Source organism: Lissotriton vulgaris, chromosome 2_1 (assembly GCF_964263255.1).
Source record: "Lissotriton vulgaris chromosome 2_1, aLisVul1.2, whole genome shotgun sequence".
Lineage (NCBI taxonomy): Eukaryota > Metazoa > Chordata > Amphibia > Caudata > Salamandridae > Lissotriton > Lissotriton vulgaris.
The window spans coordinates 1,449,355,325-1,449,381,270 of NC_141687.1; the positions used below are offsets into that span (position 1 = coordinate 1,449,355,325).

General features: G+C 44.6%; 1 protein-coding gene across 1 annotated transcript in view; it reads right to left on the minus strand.

Moving 5' to 3' along the window:
* ACMSD (aminocarboxymuconate semialdehyde decarboxylase) overlaps positions 1–25,946 on the minus strand; it is a 729,028-nt gene that overhangs the window by 102,265 nt on the left and 600,817 nt on the right. Inside the window, exon 8 of the mRNA XM_086957308.1 lies at positions 19,198–19,370. Within this exon, the coding sequence (XP_086813434.1) occupies positions 19,198–19,370 (173 nt within the window). The remainder of the gene's footprint in view (positions 1–19,197; positions 19,371–25,946) is intronic.

The following is a 25,946-nucleotide window of genomic DNA, read 5'->3' on the forward strand; positions in this document are numbered from 1 at the left end:
GGCCTGGCTCGATGCCGTAACCACCTCTTCCCCCCTCCACGCCGCTCCGATTCTCCACCTTATCACGAAAAACAGCATCCGTATGCCGGAGCGGTAAGCCCTTAACAGGGGAGGGGGGCGTGGGCGGGAGCATGATGTAATGCCCGAACTACCTCTGGACCCAGGGACACGAGCACAAGAAAAGCCCTACAGGAGGATCTAACTCAGTACCTTCTGATAATGCAACTCTCTCTGCCCACGGTACTAGGGCAGCTGCATGTACATATCCCGCGGGAAACTGGCTGAGGCAATTTGCATCGCAGTACTACATTACGGGCCCCAGCTGCTACTGACGGTCAGCGCAGCCTTCCCATTGCACCCATCGGCCACGTTGCCTCAGCCCCTGAATTTCGCAGGGGAAATCCGCCTACCAACTCTGGTGCAGGCACTCCTGCTGTGCTCTTATGCCCCCCACCAGGACAGCACAACAAGCTTCCAGCTACACATGATCCTGAGCCTAAAACAACCAGCAAGCTTGGATGTCTCTCATACCCAGTGGGCCGGTATTGAGCACAGCACTATGGTCCAGGAAAAACAGCGGAGGAGAAGCCTAGTGGCCCCGCTACCCTCCACCCACCAAGCAATTTCCGGCCCACATGGGTTGAGCCCCTGGTCTGCCTCACAGCCACGGAGAGGGAGCCCCGCAAAGCTTGCCGCCCACTCCCCCACCACGCAGCCACAAGTCCTCGAGGCCGATCGACAGTCACGAATGAGCTTGCCAGGAGCAGGTAGGAAATGCACTGCACTCTGCAGGGGCTCTCGCCTCTCAACTCCTGCCCAACAAATGTGCAACCTCGGTGCATGCAACCCCCAACACCCACCGATACAGTAAACCAAGCCTGCGCAACACCGGTGAAAGCGTTAGGACCGAGCTGCAGCCCCCAACATGCTGCCGCCTAACAACCCAATTCATAGATCGGGTGCGGGTCTCATCAGAGATCAGGGGGAAATTTAATTACAGGAGCCTGGAACTGAACACGCCCGTAAACCCGCCCTGAGCCACAAAAACGCTTCATGGCGCGTCCAAAGCTGCACGACTCTGGCAGGGGACAATCTACTGCCCCAAATGGGCACAAAGCGCAGGGGGGAGTGGATAGGACGACTCACTGTTAAACTGTATAAACATAACACTCTCACTCACAGATGCTCCAGCCGCGACTCCCACGAGGGTGGGAGGAGGCGGCGACCAAAACCAACACCTAGGCAGGGACCACAGGAGAAGAGCTCCCAGGCCCAATACGGCGTTAAATCCCTGACAACAAAGGCCAAAAGGTCTTCCCTGACCCTGAACTCACTGCGCACGACGACGCCCCCTGCTCCTGGGTACATGGAGCCCCAGGCACGCTGTAGACACAGATTGTCCAGCATGGGAGGGAAGAAGCCGCAACAATGCTGGTCAACGCAAGACAACCAGTCGAGACGGCGTGTCGGGCGTGCAAAAGAGGGCGCCAAAATGGTGGGGGAGGGATATATACCCTCCCCAAGTTATGCCACGCAGGAAGGGACGCCCCTAGCGCGCCGTGACCAGCCTGGGGGGACTCCACCCAGAGTCCCTGCCCCTAATGGGGGCGGGGGTGTGGTGTGCCCTGGCAACACTAGAGTGCTGACCTCTCTAGTGGCCCACTGCGGGGGCCTCGGCCAGCCGCAGAGTTGCGCCTTGGAAGTAAATTTCTCAGGAAAATGATGTAACGCTTTATGCTGAGAGTTGACATGTTTTGCACAGCCACACTTGGGTATTTGGCATGCTACTACACAAGCTTCAACCTTGCTTTGTAGTCAAGCCGACTGTTATGGTCGATAGGGGCCTTCTCCATATCGACACCTTGGTGACTACCCTGTAACTACAAGTGAAGAAGAGCAACCTAGAAATGAAGTCCAGCCTTTTGAGGCCCAGATCTTAGGACACTCAGATTCTCTCTCCAAAGTCACTCAACTGCTCCTAACGCTCCAGGAGTGGTTTAAGACCTGTAATCTCTGTGAGTGCCTAGAAAGGCAAAGCGGCATCTGGGAAAAAGCCAGCCTATGCAAAACAATTAGATAAATAATAAATATGTCTAAGTCTTTAGCCACAAGTACCAATGTCGAATACATTTCAAAAGTGGAAAAGTATGATACCATTCCACAGCAGTAGACCTTACTAGGAGACAGTGACGTTTATGGTTTGGACTAGACTACGTCAGTGTGCCAGTGAGCTGAGAATGTAGCTTTTGTGGGCAGCGCTTGCCCTGGTGTGTGGCATATGCTGAATATGCAGACTGTCGCAATACGAAGAATGCCCTCAGTCTGTTGAAACTGCCCTCAACCTGTGCAGTGTCGTCAGCTAGTGCTCTCTGTCTTTACAGTACAAAGTCTGTACTTGTGCAAATAGCCTTCCCTCAGTGTGCATGTACTATCCTGAAGCCGGACCAGCCATCGAGCTCCTGATCTTGAAACTGTGCGATTGCGCACTTTTAAGGAATCCCTATCTCGACTATCCAAGTGGACTCCCGAACTAATACAATCCCTATCAGCTGGCTAACCGCCCCTTGAGACCCCGAGCTATCGCGCCCGCTTCTGATCCAACTTGCAGTAATGAGATTTAGGCATAGTGCAATTGTAAATTCATAAGGACAACAATGAAATATTATGTTGTCCTGACGATGATGCCCAGTATCTAGTGGTGGCTCCCCGTCAATAAGAGGATAACATTCCGCCTCCTTACCCACGCACACAAAGCACTTTACGAACTTGGACCCGAATGCCTCAACACACGACTTTCCTTCTACACCCCCCCCGCCAGCTACGCTCCTCCTACCAAGCCCTTGCTGCTGTACCTCGCATCAACAAAACCACCATGGGAGGAAGATCCTTCTCCTACCTGGCGGCTAAAACCTGGAACTCACTTCCCATCCACCTTCGCCTCACCCAGAACCACCTAGCATTCAGAAAGCAACTTAAAACGTGGATATTCGACAAGTAACTCCCCACCCTTCTCCAAGCGCCTTGAGACCCTCTGGGTATGTAGCGCGCTATACAAATTAATTGAATTGAATTGAATTGAATTCCTCTGAAAATAGGGACCACTGTTTTCTATAACATGGAGATACTGTCCCGGCATGCATTGAGTTTGAATAAGTGAAAACGAACTAACATATTATTCTGTGGAAATTGTAGGCCTTAACTCTGTGGGGCCAACCTGAAAGCCATTTTATCTCTCGAATGCACTGACTCAATTGACAACTGTGACCTATTTAAGCAACATCATTAAAATTGTGCTTATTAGTCCCTACCTATCCTATTATCCTCAAATATCATCCTGACACGTATTCACATGGAGATAAGAGAACTCATTTTACAAACGTGTTGTGAGGGAGATATCAACCCCTATAATTCGTGACTGCTGCACACAAGACTAACAAAGGAATTAAGGCTTGCCTACCAAGCCAGACATTTTCCAAAATATTTTGCGCGTTCTTGTATAAAAGCCTATGGTAGCTATTGCTTCTAGTTCTTCTTTTTTTTAATTAACTGGGCTGAAAAATGCATAATTTTATCCCATGTTTGTTACATGAGATTTGAACAGGAAATAGCAACTAGTCTCTCTAAAAATGCTGTGCACCTCTAATGTGCAGCCTCACCTCTCCCGGATCAAGCCCAGCCCTACCATAAACAAACTTCACCAGCTGCCACTGCTCATACTGTCTTTAGTCAGTGGGTGGGAGTCCTATAAAATGAGCAAGGGAGGTTTGTGATTGCATGGAAAAATGAATATTAGTAATCTTCTCCATAAAAAGATGCTAGAATATTACAGAGTTGTAAAAACCCATAAATACTAGATGGTGAGTAGTTTTTGTTAATTAACTTAAAGTTTCTTTTTGCTTCTTCACTGCCCGTCCAACTCAATCATTATAGTAGCTAATGTGGGTGGAGCAAATAGCTTTTTTGTGATGTTCTTATTTTACTTTATACATCTGTTTATCTTCCTCAAAAATAGCCAATGGCGTTCAGCTTGTCTAACTGGAAGTTTGAGCTGGAGGCAGGAAGTAGTAAACCAAGGAGAGACTCTTTGTATAGTGTTTAGCTTTCTTTTAGTTAAGGTACTAATTTGTAGATCAAGTAATATACTACAATGAGAACTGTTTGTGGGGTCTGGGAAGGTGGGGGAGGGGGCGTTAGAACATGGTTGTGTTATATGATTATTGTCAACTTTGTTCCAGGCACAAGATATAATAGTATCTTTCTCTCAGTACGAAAAGGGGGTGGTGATGAACAGAGTGTCTGAATTAAGCAGACCACTCTTACCCAGTCCAAAGATCAGGGCTTGATCCATTACTGTTTTTTAGCTCACTGCACCATCCCAGCTCAGAACCTGGCTACATGCAATTTAGTCTGTTCCTGTCCCAGTGCATGATGGGAACAGGGCAAACCAAACTACCAAGCCAATTCTTCAGGATTCAAGCAAGCCGGGCCGAAGACGGCTGTAATGCCAGAAACCGGTCCCCGGAAGCTTGTTTCCTTCCCAGTAAAAGAATTGGCTTGGTAGTTTGGTCTGCCCTGTTCCCATGATGCACTGGGCCAGGGACAGACTAATTTGCATGTAGCTAGGTTCTGAGCTGCGATGGTGCAGTGAGCTAAAAAACGGTGATGGATCTGTTGACTGGGGACGAGTGTTCTGCTTAATTCAGAAACTCTGTCCATCACCACCCCCATTTCTGAATCATTTCTCTCAGTACAGCAGCAAATAACTGTTAACAACCACATTGATATATCCATAATGCAAAAACGCAGTGCAAATTGCCATATAAAACTTTTTTAGACTAAAGTAGAACTAATTTTGTTAAAAGCCTGTTAGGAAAATAACAACAATAGTAAAATACAATTCACACTAAGACAGCATCCACTCAAATTCAGTTTTTTACAGCAAGGAGCAGTCAGGAATAAAAGCTACGTGAATTCACTTCTATGGTCCTCTTGGATGTGTGATATGCTCTTTAAATTGACTGCCCGATACATGGGGTCGGCATCTAGTAATGTCTATATCGTCAATCTGAAAAGGAAAGGACCAATTTTCCACTCAAGATGGCTGCCAAATAATGGTGACGGGAAAAACCTAACATCCGTAAGTATGTGGTGGGCTTACACACAGGACGAAAACAGCCACAGTACAGAAGTGCAGCACCAATTGTTGTGCTACAACGTTTAAGAAATGTTGAACTTACAAACTTAAACACCTAAAAATAACACCAACAGTACAACATTATCCACACAATCACAAAGCACCCAGTCAATAAAAACAGTTCATCACAACAAGGGACAGTTAGGAATAAAAACAATTTACTCTGACTTCTTTAGATGATAATCTTGATACATCTCTGGAAGGAGACGCACTGCTCTCTGTTAACGTCTTAGAAGCACTGAAACCCATTCTTTCTCACAGACAGAGAGCTGTGAATAGCTAGTGTACATCACCTTAAACATTCATTTTGAGTACACTATACCTTTTGACTCATGATGCCAGATAGCACAAATATTGTGAGAATTCAATTGCACATCCATATAAAAGTCTAAAGGTATTATGCCTTTTCATAAGGACCAGGTTTCAAAATAATATATTTATATATGAACTAGTAGCATACTATAAAAATGTGTGATAAATATAATACACATTGTTGCGCAATAATGGACATAAATGCATCAGCTATTGCAAATTAATAATGACCTATATAGGATGAGGCCTCATGAGCACCTAAACAAAAGTATGAAATAAGGGGGTCTAAATAAATATATACAGCAGAATGTATGTGAGGAAACGGGGTGTTTTATATGGTGTGGTTGTGCTACCTCACTGTGCAATGCACTTACCAACCCCTTTAGGACTCTTCGGTTTAATTTGTCAAACTTTCAACTCAACCCTGGGTAGCTGTGGCTCTGACCAGCATGGCATACGTAAAAGAACAAGTATAACACATTTAAACAGCACCAAAACAATTGAAGAAATAAAACCTAACGCCCAAAAAAATTCGACACCAATTTATAAAAATAAACTGTATTTTTATGTATTTTCAGACACCAATATGAAAAAGATCCACCAGAGGGTTACAGAGATATAACATTTACAAGATATGAAATCAAATCATTTCACTCAACGGCAAACTTGCATTGACAAATTGAACACATTTGACACTTAGAAACCTTTTCACTAAAAGGTTTGGGATAGATGTAATGCGGTAAGTTTGATTGACTTTGGTAACCAACTCCAGTAAGGAGTCAGTCAGTGGGACCAGCAAGGTCCTCAGATAAAGTTACCTCAGCAGATGAAGCAGTCTTCAGTCAGTTCCCAGTACTTTTATCCTTTGCAGGGCTCTCATATGGAAATGACCCTGATACTAGGGATGAAGGATGCTGAAGATGTTCAAAGGATGCTGTGTATGCGATGTGGTCAATGGAGGTCTTGCTGCGACTACTTCTTGGTACCCTAAGGATGTGAGGTGGTCCTGGTCACAGGATCAACATCTCTCGTAATCTTGGTGCTGGAAGAAGTCCAATTGCAATGGACTACTGGTCGCCCAGTATCACGGTCATGGACCAATCCTTCCATAGTCGATACCTTGTTTTTTGGTGGTTTAAGGTGAACTCTGATGACACTCCCAGACTCAGCAAACTCGGGTGCAATTTCGTGCATCACGTCCTAGTCACTGGTGTTGTACAGTAGTGGTTGGAGGTGTGTTGAAAACTTTGGGCTACCATTTTGCCCCAGCAGGCTTCTTCAGCTGTTGTGTCCCTGTGCTGTGAACAGGAGGCCAGCTGGCCATTGGAGTTTTTTTTTTACTGTGGCCAGGCTCAGGAGACAACTTCTCCTTCAGCAGGACTTGACAGGCACAGTCCCTTTCCTTTGCTAATCACCAGGTGCAGTCCACAACAGTGCAGCTTCTCTTTGCCAGTTCCACAGTGCAGCAGGGCAGTCCTTTGTCCGTCCTTCTTCTAGCCCAGTCGAGAACTGAATTCAGGGTGCCTGGGGTGACATACCTATCCTCAAGAAATGCCCTCAGGGCAGGATACTGTTGGTAGCCAACGAGCTACCAAGGTCCCTCCCACCTGATGGCCACTTCCTATGAAGTGTAGTATCTGGACATCCCCGGGTGCACCATTCTGCATTCTGTATTTCGTCATTTAAATTTACTGTTGAGTATATATTTTTTTAAGTATTACCTTTAATTCATAAGATTTACTATATATATAAATATGTAAGCTAAAAATCATTTTTAAAGTTATATTTTTTAATTTATATAATCTCGATATTTTTAGGTACGACAATATATGTAGATGATATTTTTGAGGTTTACAATGTGAGTATGTGAACTTAACATGTAGGACCACAATATTTTGGCTGCAATATTTGTGATCAACAATGCTGTTGACATCAATATTAGTCATAGAAGTGACTGTAAGTGCAATAAATAGACATGTGAGGGACATCATAGACTCCTTCCTTTATAACTATTTACGGGTCCACTTAGCCTTTCTATTTGAGGTCAATAAAATGAGTACCATTGAGTTGGGTAACGATAAACATCTGTTATTCAGCACCTTGATACCCATGTGTGATAAGTGCGCTTTACAAATACACGTGTCATGTCATGTCATGTTATGCCATATCATGTCAATAAGTAACATAGTAATGTGCATATGATTCACATATTAACATATACTTACTGTGTTTCTGTTGATGCACAGGACTTATGGGACTTAGAATCAGGCATACAAACCAGGAATATTCAATTTTCAAACCAACTGGTTTCAAATGGGAACGCAATTAGTGAAGTCCCCTATGTATTAATAGATTGCAACCTGTCCTTTTGCAAGGTGCTACAAAACAACTGGACTAATGAATATTAAGTAGGCAGGTTGCAATTTGCAAATGCTGTGATGGTTGTCTTCAAGGGACAACAGACCACCATTCTTGTAATAGCTTTCAAACACAAGGATTAAAAAAAAAAGCTTCTGTGTTAAGTAACGGAATAAGTCTGCCATAGCAAAAAAAACACCCTACACATGCGACCAGCCAAACGTTCTTCTTCTGGAGCCTATGTTTCCTTTGCGTCTTTCTCAGTTTGCTAAGTTGCCCCGATCCTTGTCTTACCTGCTATTCAGACACATGCTGAAAATTCTCACGATTTTGTCCCACATGGCCTCTGCAAAAAGCCACAGGTTTAAATGGATTTTTGAGCTCACATCACAGCAACCTTACATTACTTTGGTTTCTTGTGACACTCTATAGTTCTCCTCATTGCTAGCCTCTAATCTCTTCTTCTTTAAATTTGTCTAGCCAGCTAGAGAGTTAGGTGTCTTTCTCTGCGCCACCTGCACCAGAAACCCTATATGTGACTACTCTATGGTCACCTGGGTACGGTTGAGGAAAACGTATTGATTAACATGCGGGTCCAAAGAATAAATATGCATTTTAGGTTGTGATATATTGTACCAAAAAATACATTTTATCACTTAACTTTCACCCTGCCACAAATAAAATGACATTACAAGAACCTTCTTTTGGTGTTCATAGCAGACCTTTGTCCTTTTTCTATACTATCTTGCTAGGGAAATGAGAATGAGAGGATATGTTATATTGACCCCATTGTGCAAGGTGAATATCATTAAAGTTCTAATGAGCTCAACCATGAAAACTAACAAGTATTTAGAAAACCATGAGAAAAGAGAAGGCTTTTGTTTTCTAGCTTAATGGATGGCACACGACTCAAAAGTTCAAAACTCTCCTGGTATTACATTTAAGGTGAAGATCTTTTAACAGGTAGAGTTGTGAAGAATCATAGTTTGAAGTGAGCAGGAACTACTGGGAAGTGGGATCCTCTATGTTTATTTTAATGATAAGAAGTTTTGCTTCCTTTTAAATAATTTTCACAGATAAAAAGCAATTATTTGCAGGTAAAAACCATGAATTGACATCCTTTTTAAATACATCACTTTGTTAGACTGTTTAAAATGTACCCATGTAATTGCTGTGATTGTTAATGTATTAACCCATTACTAACCCTTTGTCATTTGTCTTTCATAACACAGAGTGTTGGCAAACACATTGAAACGAAGAAAACATTGCTGATCACTTTGTCAAATACATTTATGAATGTATGCACATTGGTGCTATAGTTTGTGCATGTGATGTGCAGGTCTAGGTGGAGTTGTTGGTTTCCTTTCCTCTTATGAAAAAAAGCTTGTTAGTGTCTCCTGCTTCCCTCAGTTCCGTACAGGTTTGCAACGACAACAAAATGCAGACTAGGGAGAGAAACCAAAACCAAATGGAAGCACTCTTTTTGCTTCAATGGAAACCCATTAAGGGTCAAGAAAAACCTCTGGATCAGAATGTCTAAGCATGATTGATATAGGTTGTAGATGATTTAGAGCCACGGTGAAGCAACAGTAATGTACTGCATAGAAATTTGCAGTGGTAAATCCACACAGGGGGTATTAAGTGGGTATTTTAAAGCATGCTTTTGTTTGGAAGTATTGAGAACAGCCACAAATATTTATGTAAGAGTCCATTCCAAAACTTCACTGCTACTCCTTTCCACCATGGAAATGGTTAAAGATTTATTCCAGCCAACGGCTTGAGCAACTCCCTTTTAAGAATGGGAACTGGAATGGATCACATATAGAAATGCTGTGGGCTTAGGAAAAGATCTTTCACCTGATGGAAAATATGCATTTGCACAGTAAGCTGGCTTCCCTCAGTTCACCACTATGTAGAAGTGTAAATAGGAGCCCGCAGGAATTGTCACATGACAGTCCCAGAAGTATGTGTGCAGACCTGCAACTGGTGCAACCTTCCAGAAGCACTTCTGGAATGCTTGTGAGTAAAAAATAAACATGTAGAGGTATGCTCGGAAAAAGATACAAATCTTCACTCATAATTTTAGAGATTTTGTGAGTCAAGCTGCATTTTTTACTAGAGGAAGTTCTGAATGTAAGTTGTGCAGTTTACATGAGGCAACCAGGCAACCCTTACAGCAGTGCTTCCCAAACTTTTTAGAACCACAACCCGCAACCCGCTTTTTAGTATGACAAATTCTCGCAACCCACCTAGCTTTAATAGACATAAGGTGAGTTATTGTTTAATGTAATAAATTGTCGTGTTGTATCGCATTATTTGCAGACAGCATATTTTCCATTGAAATGGTCATTAAATGTGCACAGATATACAGTTTAATGGATAAAACTGTATCACACAAATGATAATGTGTGGAAATCTGGTTTTAGTGAACTTCTAATATTTGTGATTACACAATGCACAATTTGCGATGAGGGCTTAGCACAGGTGCGCACAAGACACAATTTTCAACTATTATTCATTAATTCGGTGTTGGCGCTCAACTCCCCGTGGTCCACTGCCCAGGCCACTAATCTTTACAACAATTGCTACAAATAGGAAAGGAGCGCCCTCTGAATTACAACAATTGTATCAGTCCAAAATTTGACAATTAATCCAAAAAAAGGGTCGGCAGGCCAAGTCTTTGTTGTGATGAAATATTCAGGTTTTATTCCACAAATATAATCAACAGCATCATCTGTTCAATATCAAATTATTCTTGTCAGCCTACGCATTTCGTCCTTTGCTGGTCGTCATCATGGCTATATTAATAAATCGTTAATCATTCCTTTGTTAGCCATTGCTTTACTCCCATCGATCATCAGTCTGAAGAATCAATTTCTAATAAAATCAATAAGACACTCTTGTGTTGTCAATTTTTAGGATGGATTCATGAAGGCAATTCAAGTGTAGAATATTCCTCATACGCGCCTTAATTTTCTCCCCACTGTGTGTTATGTCTTGAAAATCGCGCTAAATTGGATAATTCATTCCTCCTCAATATCATTAACTTTTCACATTACAAAAAACTGTTGTCTGTATCAGCTACTTCCTCCACGAACCTGTGTCCTAGTCCAGCCGGTCCGATAAATCCCGGGTCAGCTTTTCTTTCCCTGCATATGTGAATGTAAGTGTGGTTTACCTCAAGGTGCATGAAAATATGTGTCTATATCTGCAGTCAACAGACCATCACAGCCTCCTTCTGTATGTGTCCAAATAGGGTTTGTTTATGTACACTTTATTGTACAAAAATTCCTGCATTCAGGTTTGGATCAGTAAACAACATAAAGCCTTGGGAATTGGGAGGAACAGGAGTAGCCCCTGCAGACCACTGCTGCATGGAGATTAAATATTGCAAGGCAACGGTTGGCACTGCACGACCTCGTTGTGCACCGACTCCACTAGTCTTTGTGCCAGCTGGCTACAATTACCAATTGACATCCACATAAGTGTGATCTATCGGTATGGATAAGCGACACAGACAAGGGGTGCAACACCAACATCAGAGGGTTACTGCTTGGGAGTTAGACAAGTCAGATGTTTAGCAGAGGCATTTGGAGAATGTGTAAGGCTACCGAAAGGGAGGAGAGATGGCTTTGATGTTTCTCACCAGCAGTCCTTCCTTCCTTGGAAGAGGCCTCCGGTGCCAAGACCAGAAGTGAGCAAGGCTGCAAGATGGGGCCGAACAGAAATGTTGCTCTACTGCTCTATCATGGCTGCCAGACACATGAGCGACAGTCAGCCACCCAACTAGATATCTAGGCAAGATCATTCATCTTGCATAGTTCATATATAATTGTTTCCGGTCCAGGGAGGACCTGGTTTGGCAGTTCGCACTAGGCTGTTCCCATAAGGAACAGGATCAAAATTGATTTGAATACGACTTGGTCCAAACTGGGGTGGTGTGGTGAGCAAAAGAATGATGGATTAAACCCAAATCCTTGTGACTGGGGGTGAATGTTTGCATTGTCCAGCATTCCGTCCATCAATTGTTTCTTTTGCATATGTCACCGTAAGTGGGAAGAGTATGCCCAGACGTGGGTCCTGTGCTTACTACACTACTGGATTCAAGCTAGCCTGGCTGATGAAGGGTGATGCCCTGAAACCGGTCTCGGGATTCTTGTTTCCGGTCCAGGAAGGACCTGACTTGGCAGTTCTGGCTGGACTGTTCACATAAGGAACAGGGTCAAGACTGATTTGCATATGGCTTAGTCCAAACTGGGGTGGTGCGGTGAGCAAAAGAATGATAGATTAAACTCAGATCCTTGTGACTGGGGGCAAATGTTTGCATTGTCCAGCATTAAGTCCATCAATTGTTTCTTTTGCACATGTCGCCCTAAGTGGGAAGGGTATGCCTCTCACTGGGTGTTGTGCTCACTACACCACTGGATTCAAGCTAGCCTGGCTGATGAAGGGTAATAACCTGAAACGGGTCCCAGGATGCTTGTTTCCGGTCCAGGGAGGACCTGGCTTGGCAGTTCGGCTGGGCTGTTCCCATAAGGAAAAGGGTCAAGACTGATTTGCATATGGCTTGGTCCACACTGAGGTGGTGTGGTGAGCAAAAGAATGATGGTTTAAACCCAGATCCTTGTGACTGGGGGCAAATGTTTGAATTGTTCAGCATTCTGTCCATAAATTGTTTCTTTTACATATTTTGCCCTAAGTGGGAAGGGTATGCCCAGACGTGGGTCATATGCTCACTACACCACTGGATTCAAGCTAGCCTGGCTGATGAAGGGTGATGCCCTGAAACCGGTCCCAGGATGCTTGTTTCCGGTCCAGGGAGGACCTGGCTTGGCAATTCATGCTGGACTGTTCCCATAAGGAACAGGGTCAAGACTGATTTGCATATAGCTTGGTCCAAACTGGGGGTGGTGTGGTGAGCAAAAGAATGATGGATTAAACCCAGATCCTTGTGACTGGGGGCGAATGTTTGCATTGTCCAACATTCCGTCCATCAATTGTTTCTTTTGCATAACTCATATATAATACTGGCATATGAATGTAGGGCACAGTAGGCATTAGTGACAGAGAAGGGGAAACACAAATATTGGTGTTTTGTTTCAGAGAGCAGCACCACAGTAACCACTTGTAACAGGAGTGAATAAGTTCCTCCAAGGCAAGTGAAGGTCATATTTGTAGTTTAGTCCAAGAAAATCCAGGAGCCCACAGTGCTGCGTCCTCGTCCCAATCCCTCCCGTCTGCAACTGCCTAGCAGTGGGATTCGGAACAAACAGAGCGAGTCAGCGGCCACCGGCCTCAAGTTAAAGCACAACATGTTTACAACTGGCATTGTAAATACATTTAAACCTAAACAACACATGAACATGCACGCATAGTGAAAGTAGGTAAACAAAGAAAAGACAAATAATGTGCACGTTCTTACACCACTCTAAGCCCAGCAGTCCCAATGACCATCTGCAAGAACGATTAAAACTAGTGAACGGTGGCACAAGCCAGCCAAACAACAAGCCTTCTAAAATACAAAAATAAGACTCACCTAAAATAACACATATTTTTATGCAGATTAGGGATTGGATTTTTCAGACTGCGTACTTAGCAATAGCAACTGCTACTCATTTTTATTTCAGGTTTTTACAGCACAAACTAGACTCATGAGACTGGTGACAGGGTGATTTATAACAAGCATTTGCAATGCAATAGGTCTCGTATCTGTGAGAGTTTGAACTATTTTTTATTGTAAATGACATTGCCTTTTAATTATGTTTTGGTTTTTGAAACATAAATAAGCCACTGTCATTTACAATGGCAATAGGTGAAACGTGCGTAAATGCGAGACCTATTGCATTGCAAATGCTTGTTGTTACCAAAAAGCCCTTTCTACAGCGCATACTGGCTCTTTTAACGTTACTCACAAAAACAAAAACAAACAAGTACAGGTAAAGCACGAGATGGCTTTGTGTTACCAAAAGCACAATGCTCCAGCACTGGAATTATAATCAACATAGTGACAGAACCTAAATCCCAATGGCAGGAGTCAGGAGGCCTCATGAGGAACATATTACCCTGTAATAATGTGCTAGAATCTGTTGGAGGAATATCGTTAAAGACCAGTGTTCACACTGATGAGAGGCATGTGAGTCTAGGACAGTGTCTCCTATGAATGAGCAGTGCGGACCCTGGGTAACAGTCTCTTACTCATGCAGTTTTGCCATCTGCTCTAGTCATGTTATCATCAGCGCTATTCTTTTTGTTGTCATCGGCACTAGGCTCGTTGTCATAAGCACTAGTCTTGTTGTTATCATCAGCGCTATTTTCGTTGTTGTCATTAGTGTTGTCATCAGCACTAGTCTCATTGTTGTCATCAGTGCTATTCTCACTGTTCTCGTTAGCACTAGTCCCACTGTTATCATCAGAGCTATAGTCATTGTTATCATCAGTTCTATTCTCTTTGTTGGCATTGGCACTAGTCCCATTGTTATCATCAGTGCTATTCTTATTGTTGGCATCATCACTAGTCCCATTGTTATCATCAGTGCGAATCTCATTGTTGGCATCGGCACTAGTCCCATTGTTATCTTCAGCGCATACTGGATTGAGCACAAACTTCATAATTTGTAGAAAACAACGCAGCCGCCAAAAGGCATAATAAATCCAGTGGCCTTGAATTCTAAATATGATGAAAGGCACATATGTAACCTTTGCTCAGATATGTTCCTTTCCAACAAATGCGGTACCTATTCAGACAATTTACTGACTGACCCACACCTTGCAGGCAAAGACATTTAACCCCTTCGCTGCGGCGGCTATTCCGCCGCAGCGCTAAAGGGGCGGGGCGGCCGTGCGGCGGCCGCATGCTGGTGACAGAACCGCTCCGTCACCAGCCGCGGTTGAGCTATGCTGGTGACGGAGCGGTTCCGTCATGACCCGCCCCGCTCAATAGAACGCCCGCGCAGGCGCGAAATCAGCGCCGTGCAGGCGCGGCGGCTGGGCCATGACGGAACCGCTCCGTCATCAGCACAGCTCAACTGTAGCTGATGACGGAGCGGTTCCGTCATCAGCAGGGGAGGGGTTAAACTTAGTATTGACATCATTTATGCAGCCACCCATATAGAACCTCTCTTCTTTCAAGTAACTTGGGAACGGTGAGCAATATCTGCTTATCTATCTCAAAAAGATGAGCTTTTCTCCACTCACTGAGATATCTTAAAATAATATAATGCCTCACTTAAAAAGACTGTTCTGTAAGCCACTGGTTGCTCAGTGTATTTACTTTTCGGGCAGTGATCAGTAAAGATTACTTTACATGCCATCTCGTGACCAAATGCACTGACTCAAGGGCAGCCACGAGCAAGTTGGGAAACCAAACAAGTTAAAAACGTAGAAAAAAAATAAAAAAATTTTTTTTTAGAAAGTAACAAAAACATTTGCGATAACTAAGACAACCAAAATGTAACACGACCCCAATCCACACGCCGCTTTTAAAGTCAGTAAGAAATTCCAAACTGGAAATACATTCCCGTCGCCTATTAACAAATGAACTCGACTAGATACAGTAGCGAATATTTTTTTTGTTTTTGTTTTTAGAAGTCTAGTCAGCAGCTGGGCAGAAAATTCCGGCTGCACTCTGGAACTTCTAAGTGGAAGCTAACGCGTGCTTTGGTTTCAGTTTTTTTTTGTGTAACCATTTAGAAAGACGGAGCCAATTTCGCATAAGGGGCAAAAGACAGAAAAGCCTGAGGGGGAGGGGAGGCGGAACAGAGAGGACAGCCACAACACAGGAGCCCATCTGCCGACAGCAGATAAGCATCAGTCCCTTTTGAACCATGGGGGCAGCTGTTGCCCCCTCTCTGCCTGATCCCATCAATCTTCTATACATCGAACCCAAAAGCCTGCACCTACAGCAATCGCCACAAAAGACCACGACAGGCACACTTAGGTTGACAAGAGCAGCACTTGCAGACGAGAGGGATAACAACAAAAAATAACAGCAGTGGCCCTATTTTTTCCATTCCATCACTAGGCCTGAAGCCGCATGTAACAAACAGAGCAATAAATGCAGTTTTAAACGGGCCGATTCAGCTGCAATGTTTTAAAAGCCAAACATCTATGAGTCAGTGGCATATTACTATGCGATGTAGAGATTTTTGCCTGCAAGAAGATTCTCACATATCGAAATGGAGTTAGTCATACAGTATTGTTCGATGTGCACTGTTTGCACTAATGTCCACAGATTATTAGAATAGAAGATTTCCCCAAAATGTTGCGTGCCCCTCGGTGGAAGGCTTCACTACATTTGGCAATCCTTTCCCCGTTCATGCTCTCTGCTCTCAACCTCTGACCGTAGAAACCCCATCATGCAAGCGGAATGCTCCCCGTCGAATGCTTCCTCTGCAGCCATGAATCCCCACCACCTGATAATCTGAAGAAGCACCACAGCATTTACTCCTGCAGAATTGTTTTGGATTCCTGTAGAATTTAGGAGTACAATAACAAGCTTCTCCAGCCATCGGGCTAATGCAGGCAGCAAGCCCCAGCTGGAGACATTCTTCGCTGTTTCCTAGAACGAAATCTGATGTGAAAACCCATAGCTCCATCCGCCCTCACCGCGCATATTTTCGTTTCTTCAAATAATGACTTTGAAGGGGGCCAACAGTGAAAAACTGCTCCCTCCGAAGAGCCACTCTCCAAATACAGTATCGTTACAAGATTTAAAAATAAACGGTTGCTTCCTGTCTTTACTCTCCCTGCAGTCGCATAATAATGAGAGGGCAACAGGTCAAGCAACGCTCCGGTAGAAAATATAGAATACATGGTATGAATTAAAAGCACAAATCCCTCGAAAATAAAACCAAGGAAAGGTATAAAGAATAATAACAGATGTTGGTCCAATGTATGTTTTAACAGATATAAAACAAGAGCAGTTAAGGTATCACCGCTGCCGGCCCGAAAACCGGAAGTTCGGGAGTGTCAAACCTGTTGTGAGGTGGGACTTTCGCCTTTTGCGGAAGCCCGCGCCCACGGAGTGCGTGGCTGAGAGGAGCAGTGGTGACGTGGGGCTCCCATGCCTGAGGGAGGGCCCCGCGGTGGCTGCAGCCGTAAGGAGGAGTAGAAGTGGCGGCTGAGGCCGCCAATGCAAGTGCGGGGCTCCCATGAGTGAAGGCAGCCCGCGTGTGCCAGGTGATGCGGAGGAGATGACACCAGGGGAGCCTGACAGAGCCTGTAGCAGCGACACAAGAGCCTGATGAGTGGGGTGTGGGGTGGGGGGTGTGGCAGGGTGTGTGTGTGTCTGTGTGCGCGCGCGCGTGATTCCAGGAGGCTGACTTGCCTCAGAAGTGGGACAGGAGATGTGCACAGCTCGTGGCTGTACGTGTGCGTACACATGCTGAAATCGCTGAAAGCTCTGCACGTGCCCATTTCCTGTCCCACTTCCAAGGCAAGTCCCTAACAATAGAGCTCGCTGGCGACAGCGCTTTCCTGCTGCTTATGCGAGGCTCAACCTAAAAAGGTTCATCTTTATTTGAGATGCCACAAGTAAACCTTGGACCACAACCACGCACACCTTTTGACAGACACAATTCACAGGATATGCAAGTAGGGCCACCTTTAGGGCAGTGCGACCAGTGCAGCCGCACAGGGCGCTGACCTCAGGGGGGTGCTGTGTTTAGCAATAACATATGATTGGAGAGATCAGGGTCCTTTTGCCTAATGGTAGCAAGAGAATCCGAGGCGGCGGTCATGGGCTGTGGGGACGCTAAAAATGGTTGTCACACCAGGTGCCACCAGCGTTAAAGTCAGCCCGGCATGCAAGCAACCTTCTCAGGGTAGCAAACCACAGCAAAGAGGCCACAAGTGGAACCTCTGGTGGCCCGAAAAACGCCACTGATTTTGCCCTAGCTTTCTTTCATCACTGGGCTTTTGCCTGTCTCATCTGCTCTGGAGGTCAGTCAGTTTGTGACAGGGAGAAGCGTCTCTATCTCCACTGCTTCAAGAAGATTCTGACTTACACTCCTTTCCTTCAAGTTTATTTCTCCTGCTTTCAGGCTATCAAACTTCTTCACATGCTGTAGAAAAAAACTACTGAAAAATAACCTGTTAAATGAGACGTGCGACTAAAATCCATGTTTCACTGAAACATCAATGAATAATTCCACAATGCTGTAATTTTTATGTCTATCCAACCATCGACTATCTGACGTACACCAAACTATTGCATGACCCTTGTCTGGAGCCTGGTGGCTACTAAGCCCATACTAAACCTTATATGTGACTCACTGTAACCCAAACACACCTGACACCACTTGTTTACTCATCTGCATGCGTGGAATTCCAAATTGACATAAATGCGGCATGTTGGCACAACATGAAACAAAATGAAAACATAAAATAAAATGAATAATGCAAGCACGAGGAATATAATAGTCGAGCACTATAAGGAAAACATGGTGGACGCAAGTGCAGGTGTGTGGTGCCTTCATTAACAATGTGTGTTACTCGAAATCCTTCTGTGTGTTATCAGTACCTACCTTTTCAACCTCTTCGCCTTCTTCATCATCTGCCTCCTTGGGAATGATATTGTTTTTGTTATTTGTGTGCACAATACCGACCCAATAACTTTCCTTCTGCCCATATTTCTCCTTTTCTTCTGAAAGCTCCTCCATTATTTATTTTAATCAAACTGTTGCCCTAGTTTGTGACGAGAGCTCAAGTGATGGAATTTCTGCTTAGAATTACATTTTGTGTGCATGGACATTTCTTTGTCACAGCTAAACTGGTTGTACTGAGGTAGAAAAAAAACACGGTGGACCTGAGGACAGTGACCCTGCTAATCAAGGCTCAATGGCTTGGGATAACCAATCGATTCAGCCCTGAAAATCACTCCGAGGACGCATCACACAATTTTCATGCAACCCACACACGATTGACACCCGAGGAGAATTGTTTCTGGATAACCTAAACCTACCAGAAGAGTTGGAGTAATTCGTGAGTATGACTTTAGACTTTAGAGCTGCTTGTAAAACGTATGTAATTTATTTTGTAAAGCTGTGCTGTGAAATCAATACTTTGTGCTCATTTTAAAGATAGTTTTTTGGCGGTGGTGATGCTCTCTCCAAACAAATCCTGCTGGGAAGGGTCCGGCTGGCTCACTAGGGTCACTTGGAGCAATAAGGAGCTCGATCTCTTCGTGGACGCACCAAGCCCTCCGGCAGTCATAGTCAATACACTTCAAAAATGAAGAATTCCTCACTATTTGTTTATCACCTATAGGAGCTGGCACTTTTCAACAGTCATTTCATGAACCACAGTGACAAGGAGCACTACATTTACAATCTCACCTCTCCTATTATGTCCACCAGCAGTTTTAAAGCCCGAGGGTCATGGACAAGTGAGTCAGTGTAAAACAGGCCACGGTAGTTCATCGGGTCAACTTTATTGTCCACAGCACACAAGTCTGGACGCACATGGAATCCATGAGAAATTCGACCAATAGTAAAAGGAAAAGCACCCCCTGCAAAAAAACACAAAAAAAGATGGTCAAAAGTCCGGCAAACACAGAAAGCATAAAATATTTTTTTAGAAAATAAATACTAAAAATACTTGATATAAATGAAGACCCTCATTGTTCTACTGAGCTTTTAGAGTTGGAATCACTGCCAGGGGCCTCTACCAGACATATCCTTTAGAGTCGCAGGTAGCACACCTGGAGGCCCTTCACTAGTAGTGGTTTCTTTCAGGACACTGACTGGTGTACTCACAAGGAACTGAAAACTCTCTTCTATTTTTGTGACACACCGGCAGTGCATTTTCCTGCCCCGTATTTACAAGAACAGGAAAATCCACCCTGTCTGACTTTTCCTGTCCTTGTAAATACGGCCCCTTTACGCGCAGTACTTTGCTTGAAAGGGGCGTTCCATGGGTGTTGCTGTGGGCGTTCCCATGCAACACCCATGGAGCCTGACACATTTCCAGATTTACGAGAAATCGTAAACCTGGAAATGAGTCAGAATGCTGCACCTCCCCAAGGGAGGCGTAGGGAGGCGCAACAAGAAGAAATGTATTAATTTCTCCTAGTTTTTTTCTTTTTCTATGCATGCTGCATTCTGCAGCTCACAAAAAACGAGGAAATAACCTGTGGTAATTGTTTATGTATAGGACGGTGTTCCTTCCTGCACATAAACAATCATTCAAAACATGTACGATTTGCAAGTTCTATGGGTGCTAATGCAGCACACATGGAATTTGAAAAATGCCATTTCAGATTGTTTATGTGCAGGAAGGAAACCGTTCCTGCACAAAAACAATTCTCCCTATGAATCAGGCATCCTTGCACCATGGTGCAAGGGTGCCTGCATCGGCGCATGGCAAACAATTGTGTGCCAGCGCTGGGGAAGGCACAGGGATGCAACATATTATTGTAAAATTGTCCCATCCCTATGCTTAAAAATGCTGCAGCGTAGTGCAGCAAAGGGTTTGCCCTGCCATACTGCGTCACTTTCTTGTAAATGACGCCCTAGGTTTATAATGTTGCCTGGCATGACAAATCCAAAGCAGCACTGGGTGAAACTGTCTCTTATATTCACATTAATTGGGTCAAGAAAGACATTTGCAGTGTGGCTGGAACAATATTGCTAATATCCTGGGGGAAGAGGTAAGAAGAAGACAGCATATCTCTTGCCACCTAAAAGCCCTGAACTAGCTCCCTAAAGCAGAGAGCACACTTTAAAGCTCATTGCCCCAGTTAGCATGTTCGATTTGAGTCTCTTTGAAATCTTATTTCACATTGCTGCATTACAAAATAAACCCAATCAATTTGAATTTCAATTTTATCTGAAAAAAGCGAACATTTAACATTGGCAATTTAACAGCTTACAATTACAACGGGTACTATGCCGGTCAGAATTTATAATCTTTCTCTTCATTGACTCTATAAGAAAGTATTTCAGAGCCGAAGTACTAGGTGGCAGACAAATTCCCCTGGAGCCTCCCAGCCCATAGCGCAGTCTTACCCACACCTGCAGGGATCATCAGATCAAAGTCTCCAAGAGCGCTTCTCTCATGGGTGCAGCTGATGCAGACGCTACCTTGAGTGAGTATCACGCATGCAGCTCTGCAGGGGTGTGCCTGGATCTCCTCATCGCTCCTCTGATGCAACAGTAAGCCTCCCTTGGTCTTCAACATGTTTTCAGTAGATCCTGGTTCCAATCCTCATTCAGGGCTTGGGCCCGCATGCTTCACCACGGCAGACTCTTCTACTCACAACAATGGTATCCCCCAGGCTGTGCTTCTTGATATCTTCCAGTGGCACCCTGTGGCATCCCGGGTCACCAAACATCCCAGATTAGAACACCACATACCAACTCCTAACCTGGAGAGGTTGGGAGATCAGATTGGTAAGACTGGTGGGAAAGTCCATTCAGCCTTCCTATGGTTCCATCCGGCTCTTAGCTAAAATAAAAAGTTTAACCCCTGAAAATAAATAGACCATCTCAACAACTTGGGATCCTCTCCCTTCATTGCCATCAACCACTTCAATGTCTTATGATTTGTTTGCACCACAAACTTAGTGTCAAGCAAGTAATGGTGGAACTTGCACAAGGCCCACACTATGGCAAAGCACTTTTGTTCAATAGCAACCCAGTTCTGTTCTCTAAGTAGTAACCTCCTACTAGTAAAGGCTACCGGATGCCCTTTACCTTTGTCATCCAGTTAAGCAAACACTGCTCCAACTCCTGTGTCAGGGGCATTCGTCTGTACAATGAAAGGCGGACTGTAGTAAGGTGCTTTCTGTACAGGTGCAGTGCAAAGTGCCTTCTTCAGTTCCTACAATATTTTCTGACACTCCTAAGTTCATATCACTTTCTGGGGCTGGTTCTTGGAGGTTGAAGCAGTCAATGGGGCAACTATATTCCCACACTTCGTCACAAGTACTTGTAATATCCTGTGAGTTCTATAAAGTCCATCACCTCAGTCTAGGGAATAGATAGGTCCGACTCCATTACAGACTGAATCCTGGCATCGAACAGATGAATCTTCTTGTTCTCCATATTATGCCCACGTCAGACTACAGAGGACAGCCTCACCTGGGACTGGGTCACTTTGATAGTCAGTTTTGCCTCCTGTATCCTAGTCAATGCCTGTTCTACTTGTCTCAGGTGGTCCTGTAATGAATTGCTGAACAGTGAGATATTATTCATATGGCACATACAGAACTCCTCCAGCTCTGAGGAAACATAGTTCAGCAGGCGCTGAAAAGTGGCATGAGCATTCTTTAACCCAAAGGGCATCACTTTAAAGGATATAGCCCCTCTGGTGAAGAAAATGCAGTCATCTCCTTAACATTTGGTGCCAAGGTAATCTGCCAGTGCCCCCTTGTCAGATCCCAGGAGCTAAAATACTCTGCAGTATCTAACCGATCCACAAGCTCATCCACATATGAGATACGATGGGCATCAGTCTTGCTTACCTCAATGAGGGCTCGGTAGTCCACACAGAATGACAAGTCAGTAGACCCTTGCTTTGGTACTAGCACCACAGCACTAGACCCCAGATTACTAAGATCTCTTAATGAGCCCCAGGTCCAACATTTTGGCAACTTCCACATTAGTGCATACCTGAACCCGGTCAGACAATCGGCATTCTGCCATTCACTGGCAGACTGCTTCCTGTGTCAATGTCATACACACAGGCATGTGTTAACCATAGTGCCAGCAGGCATTCACTCAAGGGCTAGGTGAAACCCTTCCACAGTACTATTCCTCATGTCACTATGCAGCAAGTCAGGAAGCAGCTCACTCTCTTCCTCAGCTTCCTCTGCCATAGCCATGACATTCACTTTCTAATATGTCCAGAGGTAAGGCTGCAGCTTTGTTCACATAGAACACCCTCTTGGGTTCCCTTATGGCACCTGTGTCCACCAAGTAGTTAACCTCAAAAACCTTCTGAGCTACCTTGCATAGCCCACACTATTTGTCCTCCATAGCCCTGAGACAAATAGGCTTTAGAATCAACGCCTTCTGACCTTCCTGATACCCAGTAAGCTGTGGTTTTCCGGTGTATCACTCCTTCATCAATGCTTGGCTAGCCTGAAGCTTTTCCTTCGCCTGACTCATGTTTTGCACCATCAACTTCCTGACACCATTCACACAGTCCCTCACATCCTTCTGTGGAGACTATGATGCTCCTTACCGTCATTCTCTAAGAAGAGTGGACCCTACATTAGGTGTTCATATTGAAACTCAAAGGGACTAAAACCTATCTCCTTCTGTGGAATCTCTGAGGTAGGCAAACCAGAGAAACAGCAGGAGAAGATTCCATTTCCTCATGAGGTTCTCTGGCAGACTTCCTATCATGCTCTTCGGGGTCTTTTAAACCTCTCCACCAAACCATTGGTTTGGGGGTGGTAAGCCGTGGAGAAGTGGTATGCCACACCACATAAGAGGAAATGGAACTGGCTCCTCAATCAGAAATTACCGTTCTTGGAAATCCTACCCTAAAAACGATCGCCAGGACAGGCTCTACAGAACCTCTCTTTGTCTCTGTTCATCCCTGGCCACTAGACGAGAGATTCCAACTTATCCTGGGTTTTTCTAATGGCCAAGTATCATGTCAAGGGCTCTTTGTGGGCCGGTGACAACAGGACATTTCTGTGCACTAATGGCACCACTGGCCTCTTGCTAGTAGCTGGTTCAGGATTTACCGGCTCACTATAAAATTGCCCACCCTCCCAACCAACATAGTGTTTCCCGACCACTCCTTTGCTGACCTATTTCTGGGCTTTCTCTCCATCTGGGAGACTGGCAGGTCCTACTGTCCAGCCCTGGTCACCAGCAGAAGTCTTGCAGAGCTCCCCTCAAAGCATAGACCATCCGGCTGCTTGACAGTTGACCCTTTTGAGGTTCTCAAGCTCCCCTTCTTATAGCTCATTTCCAGACACAACATGTGATTTAAGGTCTGAGTATTTGAAGTTTGTGTGGGTGGCTGCTTCCTTTTGAATTGCCCTCTCCTCTGCCCTTCCCCAGATAGCAGTCTGTCACAGCAGGAGTGACTCCAAGTCTGATAGCACCACAACTGAGGCCATGCTCACACTTGGATGTCAGCCACAGTGGTATATGTATCAAAAGGTTAACCCAAGGCTCAAACCCTACTGTAAGAAAGTGCCTCTTTTTGCATGGTTAGCTCTCACTTTTTTGCCTGATGTCATTTCGAAATGTAAGTGCACTGGGTCCCTTATAACCAGATTCCCAGTGTCAGATCTCTTTCCCAAACACTGTACCCTGATTGGCAACTTCAGCTACCCCTGTAGGTTCCCAGTAAACGGTACCCCAGGTACCTAGGACATGGGTACTGAAGAGGGTCTACTGTTGCTGCAGCATGCATTGTGTCAATCCAAGGACCCCTCACCACGGCTATGCTCTATAGCAGTTATAGAACAATGGGGGAACCCAAAAATCCACTGGACCCGGGTAAGGTATAGTACAAAAATAATGGTCACAGTGGAAATTAGTTTTACAAAGGAATCAAAACATCATCTTAATAAACCAATTAATATGAATTATTCATATTCATAATGTGCTGGCATTCATATTCAGGCGATAGCACAATTATCTGTACATTTCTAAAAAGGTGCTGCAGAAAAGGGAAGGAGAGGGTACTCAGGAAGAGGTGTGCGCTTGTAAGGGTTGTAGAAGAGGAAAGGCGATGTGCAATACATCACAGATTGATAGAAACCTATCCAGCCACATGAAGGCGAATTATGTAAGAAACATGGTATCCTCATGACACAGAAAATAAATGACTGTTATCTATACTTGACAAAACAAGAAAAAACGTTGACGTTTCAACCCCCTTGTCGTGTGTGAGTTATTTTATCCTTAGCCTGGGGTCTTCGTCAGGACATATGGAGACACTATTAGAACAAGCTAGATGAATCTGGCGGTAGTTATAAAAAAAGTGGGCCAGTAGGCTCCTGCGTCATGGAGGCATGTAGAGAGGACTAGGCCTGACCTGTCAGTTTCCAGATGCTATTGGACTGAACAGACAGAAAGAGGTAATTTACTCCTAGCTGGCTCACTGAGATTACACACTGAGGTTAAGACAAGGTCACAGACTACGGTGGATGTTAGGTAAATCCACGCTTGCACTAAGCCGTTAAAACAATTTTGATCAATCAGAGGGTCCTCTAAGATTAATCCTAACGCCACACCAACTCACCACAAATTAACTGTGAGTCCTCTCTACTCGCCTCCATGACGCAGGAGCCTACAAGCCCACTTTTTCGATAACTACCTCCAGATTCGTCGATATTATTTTTACAAATTGGTCCCAGATGTATTCTTGTGTGTTTCTCATTTATTGTCTTTGTAGAGTACAACAAATGCTTCGCACTACCTGATGATAAGCCTAACTTTTCACCCACACTACCCCAAAAAGAGCATTAGAATGCTCTGCTTTTTCCTCTGTATACCATTTGGGAATTCTCTGGACTCTTGGGACATTATACTATAGCCTTATAGCCCGCCGTAGCGGGCTATACCGGCTATTAAAGGCCCGCAGAATCGTTAAAGGCCCGAGCCGAAGGCGAGGGACTTTAACGAGACAGCGGGACTTTAATAGCCGGTATAGCCCTGCTACGAAGGGCTATAAGGCTATTAGAACATTCTGCCACTAGAGGGCAGAATGTTCTAACAAATTAAACAAAGGGTTCTCGAAGCTCGAGGGGATATAAATCCCCTCGAGCTTCGAGAAGCCTTTGTAGAACATTGGAATGTTGCTCTGCGGGCCTTTACCGGCCCGTAGAAGCATGGAGCACTCCATTGTCTGCAATGGAGCTCCCATCATTCCAATGCTCTAATTCTTTTTAGTAAACTATATAGTGAGCTAGCTTCCTACACCTGCTCTTTATGATTCTCTTATCAGTCCCATCTCCTTCCTGAGATGTGCCGAGGTCCATCACCAGTGTCCTCTCTCTGAGTTAAAGAGCACCCTTTGAAGTATGCAGGTGAGCCTGGCTCCCCTTTCTCCAATGTGTATCCCGCCTAGCACACAGTTGTGTATCAATCTACAAATCTGTCTGGGGGATGCCTCT